General features: G+C 32.6%; 1 protein-coding gene across 1 annotated transcript; it reads left to right on the top strand.

Annotated features, from left to right (window-relative positions):
• The first annotated feature begins 3,726 nt into the window (after positions 1-3,726).
• LOC110319060 (olfactory receptor 5W2-like) lies at positions 3,727-4,662 on the top strand. Its single transcript, XM_021194470.1, has one exon. The coding sequence runs from the start codon at positions 3,727-3,729 to the stop codon at positions 4,660-4,662; it is 936 nt and encodes a 311-aa protein (XP_021050129.1).
• The last annotated feature ends 3,946 nt before the right edge of the window (positions 4,663-8,608 follow it).

The raw sequence follows: 8,608 nt of genomic DNA, 5'->3' as shown, positions 1-8,608 counted from the left end.
CATTCTATGAGGCCACAATTACTCTGATACCTAAACCACACAAAGATCCAACAAAGAAAGAGAACTTCAGACCAATTTCCCTTATGAATATCGATGCAATAATTTCTTCTTTTTTATCTTCTATGCCTGAGATCCACTTTTCAATCTGCTGTATTCTCTTGGTGGTGCTTGTATTTTGTTCTTGTTCTTTGTTGCTTCTATGTATGTCTACTTTCAGGTCTTTCACAGTCTTATTCACTCCATTTACCTATTTAATTTCATATTCTTTATATCTCTAAGGGATTTATTTGTTTTTCTTTAAAGATCTCTTACTTTTTATTGTATTTTTCTTTCTTTATTTAAGGGATTCATTAATTTCCTTTTCAAGAACCTTTATCATCTTTAAAAATTGGATTTAAGGTCAATTTCTTGTACTTCTCTTATATTAGCATATCCAGGGCTTGCTGTAGTAGGTTAGCTGTGCTCTGAAGGTATCATATTTCTCTGACTTTTGTTGATTGTGTTCTGTCAAGGGCCTTTAGCCCTCTAGACAGCTGGGGTCCCTAGTTGTTTCTGTTGTAATAGGGATCTTGGGGGGTATTAACTTCAATGATCCTGGTGTGGCTTGCCTCTAATGTTTCTTTGAGTTCTATGTTTCAGAATATGCATGTATATGTTTTTAGGACCTACAGAACAAAGAAAAATATTAAAAGCAGAAAGTGAGAAAAAAGCAGGTAACAAACAAAGTCAGAACTATCAAGATCACACTTGGCTTCTCAACAGAGACACTAAAAGCTAGAAGGGGATGGACAGACATCTTGCAACCTCTAAAAAACTAGAGATGCCAACAATTGATGGAGAATATAAGCTATAAAGCTTGGCCCAAAGGTGGTGGACTAAGAGGCTGCTCATGACAGCTAGGCTTGATCTAGAGGACTCAGCCAGCCGAGAACATCGGTGGGGAAAGGGAAGCTTATCTGTTTGGTTCAAGCTCAGCAAGTCTGATGAATGTGGGGGAAGAGGTGGGAGAAGAATAGAGGTCTGCCTGGAACCTCAGGCTGCTTTACAACAGCTCTGCTAGCTCCAGAGGTCTCAGCCATTAGGAAGGATGGGTGGCAGAAGGGATACATACCTGTTTTTTCCAGGTTCTACAGGTCTGATGAACATGGGTAGAGTGATGTGGGAAGAATGGAATTGCCCCCGGGAAAGCAGGCTGTACAGGACAGCTCTGCTTACTCCAGATTATTATTTTCTAATTGAACATAAAATGACTTAACTGGAGCATTTTTATGATACCATACTGAGTAGTCAATTTTATAAGCATAAGTCTGATAACGTATAATAAAGAAGTTCATTCAAAAAATTCTTAGTATTGTAAGGCTCAGTGATTAAGAGCATCCACTCCTCCTACAAAAAACCAAAGTTTGATTCTCAGAACCTGCATGTCACTTCAAACCTATCTGTTACTCCATTTCCAGCACATATAATGGCCTCTTCTGACTTCCATAGGGTCTTTCATACATGTGGTATACATAAACTCATGCAAGCATACACACACACATACACATAAAAATATAAATAAAAAAATCTATATATAAAGTTTCTGTGTGTGTATGTATAGTACCTTTTGTGTGGATTGAGACACTCATGAGCAAACATGATATTCAGGGAAATAAAGTAACTCTGGACATCTCTGATTTGTTGTAAAAGTAATGGATTCTGAGATGTTAGGCTACAAAGATTGACTCAAATGAAAAGATATCATCTATAATTATTAACTCCCTCCTCCCTCATTTACTCCACAAAATCTTTCTCTGTCTCAATTGTTATAACCTTGTTAAAGAACTCTGTTATGATAATTGTTTCCTGACCAAATTATTTAATGTAATAATGATCCTTAAACATATTTTGTTACACCTTATTTACTTATATGTAAGTATGTAAAAAAATTATAATCAAACACTTTACATTGCCTTAAATTATACACTTTACTAATGTCAACTTTTGAAAATTTAAATACTCAAACACCTTTGTAATAATGAAAACATGTTTCAAAGCCATGGGTATAGGGAGTGGGTCTCTGTTACAATGAAAGTCCAGTCAATTAATTAGCTAATGCCACAAATTAAAAGAATTGCGATTGTCATGGTGATTGGGAACAATAAGAAAATATGGATTAATGATAAATATATGGTAACATTATTGTATATTAAAGACTAAAAAGACTGTCTCAGAAATGAAATAAAAAAAGGAAAAGAAAAGAAAAAGAGAAAAGGGAAAGTGATGGGTCCCATTTTGAGTTCATTAGATGTTTGGTTTCATTTGCAGAAGGTAATTCATGATAGCAAATTATAGTTTGCTATAGCTATAATTATAGTTATAAAATAATTATAGTTAATTTAGCAATAAAACAATTATAGTTATAATATAATTATAGTTAGTTAAATTCCCTTGAAAGTTTTCAAAGATCAATTGGTGAAAAGAGTAAAGAATTAAAAGTTTTGCTCTACTGAAGCATGTGCAGTTATTCTCAGGAGAAAATATGTATCTAATTATCCATATTTGAATAATTCAGAAGAGTGAAGGCAGATGCTCCAGTGTGAAAATCCCAGTTGTCAGTAGTTGAAAATAAAGTAGCAAGATATATACTCCTGACACCAATAAAATATAGGAAAGACTTTCTCATCTCAGGTAGGATAATGAATTCAGCATATAAAAAATAACGAAATAAACAAAAAGGCTGTTTTATTTTGAAAAGCAATATTGGTGAGTTTGTAACAATTAAATAATATCTAATTATTCAATTAAGTATAACAAGTATTCAAGTGATTATTTTTCATTGCTTTTAGCTAATAATAGATATGAAATATTAAAATATGTAATCCTAGATGCACCACATGCCATGGTATTTAATCTAGAATCTCTAACAGCTAATTTCCCACATTCAAATTTGAAATAAATAAATCATAGCTAGATGAATAGCCAGGTAGAGATACAGTCAGACACTTCCCATATATAATCTTAACCACCATAAACAAAAGAAAAATCAGCCATACATCTTTGAAAAAACTACTGTGTTTTGTGTTTTAGGTTAAAAAAAATCATTAAAAACCTAACAATTTAAAATGTACGAATTATAAATTCTTGCTTCTATTTCATTCTTATTAGCTGTTTAAGAGATTATTACAGGGAGTCAAGCAAGTTACACAAAGGTGTTTTATTAGTTTGGCAAACCCTCAGATAATGACAGAAGGAAAACAATCAACGAATTGTATTTTGGTTTTAACTAATAATATATTCCAAAATGGGTACCATAATTCTGTTTAGTTACTGTCTTTCAGTATAACTTTTGGTGTTACACTTCTTATAGATTAAGATATGTCAATTCACAAACCTTCTCTTTTGTCTTCCTAAATTTCAAATTTTATTTGTACCATTTTGGATACAACCATCACCATTAAATTTATTCATAGCATTTTTTTAATATGAATGATGGAGACACAGACAATTCAGATGTCTCATGAATTATAAAACCATTGAAATTTTATCTTCAACTTCCTAAAGTAGAACTTTATTTTTATACAACAATGTCCCTTCAAAACTACTTCTACCTCACTAGTTTTAGATGTATCTAATTAAACAAATTTATCTTTTATCTTAAAGTTGATATATTGATATAGCCAGAAAATGAAATCTAATCAATTTTCCTTTGACTTTTACAAAATGATAGGAAAAGAAGAATGAATCATGGACAAGGAAAACTGCTCTTCATTACCTGAATTCCTTCTCTTGGGAATTACCAATGATCCTGACATGAAAGTGTTAATATTTACTGTGTTCTTAGCTATTTATCTTATTACTCTTTTAACTAATATTGGAATGATCATTTTGATCAAGATGGATCCACAGCTCCAAACACCAATGTACTTCTTTCTCAGCCACCTCTCTTTCTCTGACCTCTGCTACTCCTCTGCAGTTGGGCCCAAGATGTTGATAGACATTTTCAGCAAGTACAAAACCATCCCATTTGTTGGTTGTGCCTTGCAATTCTTTTGTGTCTGTATCTTTATAGATGTTGAGTGTGTGTTGCTGGCAGTGATGGCATTTGATCGGTACAAAGCCATAAGCCACCCCCTGCTATATGCCGTAGATATGTCCAATAGAGTATGCTACCAATTCCTGGCTGGTGTTTACCTTGTAGGAATGACAGATGCTTTGATACACACAACATTAACATTCCACTTATGTTTCTGTGGGTCACTTGAGATTAATCATTTCTTCTGTGATATCCCTCCTATACTGTTACTGTCTTGTTCAGATACTCAGGTCAATGAGTTAATGATCTTCACTATTTTTGGATTTATTGAGTTGAGCACTATTTCAGGAGTCCTTGTCTCCTATTGCTATATTATCTTATCAGTCTTGAAAATCCATTCTGCCAAGGGAAAGTTTAAAGCCTTTTCTACCTGCACCTCACACCTGACTGCTGTTGCAATTTTTCAGGGAACTCTGCTTTTTACATATTTCCAGCCAAGTACTTCTTATTCTCTAGATCAAGACAAAATGACCTCCTTGTTTTATACTCTGGTGATTCCTATGCTGAACCCACTGATTTACAGCCTGAGAAACAAGGATGTGAAAGAGGCCTTGCAAAAACTGGGAAATAAAAGGTGGTGTAAATAGTTGTGCTATGTATACATCTTCAAGTAATAATGCCAATTTGTATAAAATGATATTTAATTAATCATAGGAAAGTTGTGTTAACTAAGTGATTAGCATAAATATTTCATGTAATTTTAATCATAAGAAAATATTATAGGCAATCCAATGCTTCATACCTCATTATTTGCCATAGAATTGAATATGATACACATGTGCAGAAATTTTCATTATCATTTCAGTTGTGAAATAATTGAATTTATTTTTCATTCAATTTTAATTGCACTAAGGTTTCTTTGATTTTACTGGTTGCCATTTTACATATTTTTTCTTTGTATTGAATCTCAAAGGTACTTCTATATTGATAAAATAAGTAATAAATTCAAATGAAAGATGTGCACAGAAACTATACACTCAAAACAAGCATAACTTTTACAAAATAATAAAATTTTATTTTACTCAGAAATAGAAAGATTTTAATTGCAATCTAGATCAAAGTCTCTATAACCAATGAGAAGAAAAAATAATTTCTATATTATGGCTTTCATTATGCTGTTTATGTGAAAACTGTCAAAGTACAGATATGTGTGTCTATGAATCTACATGTGTTTCTTATGCTTATTATTGGGTTCATTTGTCATTCTAATTGTATGGTTCTTTTGTTGTATTCTGATTTATTTGTTGGTGAATTATCTTATTTTGGTTTTGATCCTTAGATGCCTGTTTGTTTTCTAATGGAAGAAAGAAAGGGTATGGGTCTAAATGGAAACAGATTTGAAGAAATACTGGGAAGACTGTTTTTTTTTTTAAATTAAATCAGAATATTTCATATGAAAACAATCTACTGGACATGAAAGAAAAAATGCTTTTATAAAAAGATAGGAAATCAGGATTCTTGGATCTAAAGAAATGTTTGTTGGTGAGAAAGAGCAAAATCTTGTCACAGGGATTATAATTTTATGGCTGTTAAAATACACTACTCCAATCCAGGTGGAGAATGAGCAAATCTAGCTTGAATAAATTCTGAATAATAGTGTAAATAGTTAGGCACATGTGTGTGCAGGGGTCACCAGTCTACACTGGACTTAATCCATGATTGTTCCTCTCTTTCTTTACCATTACCAGCCTTTCATAATGACAAAAATGTTTTCTTTCTTCCATTTTTTCTTCTTAAGTGCTACTATGATGATAATAATGCTATTGAAGGATTGTGCAAATAATACTTAAAAATTAGTTATCCTCAAATGAGAGAAATAATTTTTGTTGAAGAATTGAACATTGTATCTCTACAATATCAACATTATGTATTCTGTTTTGTAGATAAAATAGGAAAAACAACAATAAAGCAAAATTGGGTAAAACATGATATTTTAAGTCAATATTAGTCACTGGTAATGAGACCTTAAGTGTATTACACAAACATGCACACACACAGACATACAGAGGCACCCACCTATGTGTCTTCCCAGACACTTCAATAGATAAAGTTCAAAACACCAATATAATAAAATGACTTGATATAATTACTATCTTGAAGAAAATAAAAATGTATAGACACATGTATTTTGTTGAACAATTACTTTATTGTCTATTTCTTCTATAACATTTCCTGTTGTTTAAACCACTGAATGAGTTATCTGAAAGCATAAGAATTGCTTCTATGCATTTGACTGAACATGGAGAATAAAGAGAAATTTTTAATTATTCATTTTTCTTATGGACATGAAAGCAATGAGGCTATATACGATGGGAAGTGTACCTTTGTAAGACTATCTCAGAATTCAGTAAAATCAAATATTGTTTTTTTTAAGGTTATGGTAAACTGTGGATAGATCACATTTATAAATCTATAATGAATTTTAATTTAGAATAAAAGATTTAAAGTCTTCAATTAGTATAAATTTTTAAATAATTGATACTCTTTTAAATTGGTGCCTTATTAGGAATGCCATTGTTTGCTTTCTTTTCTACATATTGAGTTTCCAAACTTTAAAGCAACAGTGTAAAGTAGTAAGTATTTTTGGAACAGATAAATTTATCACCCAGAGTATTATCTTCAGATATATCAAAGGCATGCACACATGGGTGTGCACGTATGCACATACAACATTCAATAAATGATGCAAAATGCACAACTAGTCAAATCGCCAAGGATGAGTATATGTGGAGGGCTCAGTCATAATTGTGACATACATAACACAACTGCTCTCTGCAATCTCAGTCTTGGAAGAAGAGCAGGACAGATTGGAAATAGAGGTTTGGGAAACACTGGGGCAAAAACGTCTTCTGGTCATGAGACCACCATTGATTTTTTTTTTTTTTAATGTAAGAACAATTGTCATTTCCTTTACCAAGCAAGGGATTCAACATTCTAGAATAAAGCAAAGAGGTGCTTGTGCACTCCCAGCACTGTCTGAAGAGACATTCCTTGTTTATGGCTGATGAAGGAAAGGACTCAGTTTTCATTAACTGTGTGGCTCTGATCAGTCAACCATGATACAGAGGATGACCACATACCTATGAATAGACAGCCAACACAAATGGGGCTTTGTGTGTTAATGAAGCTTGAGAAGGAGGAGGAAATAAAGTCTGAAGGAAATTAGAGTTAATAATTAAGGAAAAGAATGGGTATAAATTCAATGAAAATCCATTGTATACTCAAATTCTAAAAATACAAATAAAATGTCAAAAAAGAAAATGGCATCAAGCAATAGAATTATAATTTTGTGAATATTTAACAGAGTTAATGAATGGAAGGAGTTAGTGAGTTTCCAACATAGCATTTAATTAATCAGTAAAGATGGGGAAGGAAGAGAAAGTTAATGGAGTAATAGTATAAATATTTGATAATTCCAGAACACACAGTCTTTACAAGATGTGTCAAAATATCCTTTAGGATATAGATTGATTTATTTGTTCAGCTGTCACAGAGAATTTGTACAGAAAGGTGGTTATGTTAGTGACAAAACTGACCAAATGTTTTGTGAGCTTTACAATTACTTTTTGCAAAGGTTTCCAGCATTAATCTGTAAAGCTATGAGATACTACAATCAGAACTTAAAGAGATCTTCTAGGGAGAATGTGGAGACTCAGAATTATGTCAAAGTTGTGCACAGTAAAAATGTACTCATATGGCTGGTACCAAGAGTTGGAATAAATACCTTCCTAATATTTTGGCAAACAGTCTCCTGTTAGGAGAACTTGACTTCACATCCACAAAATGGGGTTTCAAGGGTTGAACCACAGTTACTGACAAAAGATGTTGAGTCCAGATGGCATGATGCATCCTGGGTTCCCTTAGGAAATGACCTGAGAAGCCTATTTGTATATTTATGTAGAGAAGTGTCCACATATTTATGTACACTTTATTTTTGATAAAGAAGCCAAAACCCTACAATGGAGAAAAAGAAAGCATCTTCAACAAATGGTGATGATCTAACTGACTATCTACGTGTAGAAGAATGAAAATAGAGCTATACTTATAATCCTACAAAAAAACTCAAATCCAAGAGGATTTCAACATAAACTAAGATACACTAAATATCATAGATGAGAAATAGGAAATAGGAAATAGCTTTGAAAGCATTAGTATAGGAGACAGTTTGCTGATTCGAACACCAATGGCTCAGGCTCTCAGATCAACAGTTGATAAATGGGACCTCATGGAACTGCAAAGCTTCTTCAAGGACACTCTCAATAGTACAAAAAGCAGCCTACAGATTGGGAAAGGATCTTCATAAACCTACATCTGACAGAGAGCTAATATCCAAAATTTATAAAGAGCTCAAGAAGAAACACCAACAACCCAACTATTCCAATTAAAAAACTTTAAGAGTTGAGCTAGGGAATCTATGAAGTTAGACAGTAAGAACAATGACACTCTAACATTGGTTGTCCTGAGTCTTATTGAGCCTGAACTGGTGATTAATTTGATGATTAATTCCTTATACCCATCAGGTTCCTGATATGA

The sequence above is a fragment of the Mus pahari genome, chromosome 3, assembly GCF_900095145.1.
Source record: "Mus pahari chromosome 3, PAHARI_EIJ_v1.1, whole genome shotgun sequence".
NCBI lineage: Eukaryota > Metazoa > Chordata > Mammalia > Rodentia > Muridae > Mus > Mus pahari.
Note: the sequence above shows the minus strand (reverse complement) of the source record. Positions and strands in the feature narration are given on the sequence as shown.

Bases quoted from the DNA above. Each gene is read 5' to 3' on its own strand.
- LOC110319060 (XM_021194470.1), top strand. From the start codon at position 3,727: ATGGACAAGGAAAACTGCTCTTCATTACCTGAATTCCTTCTCTTGGGA.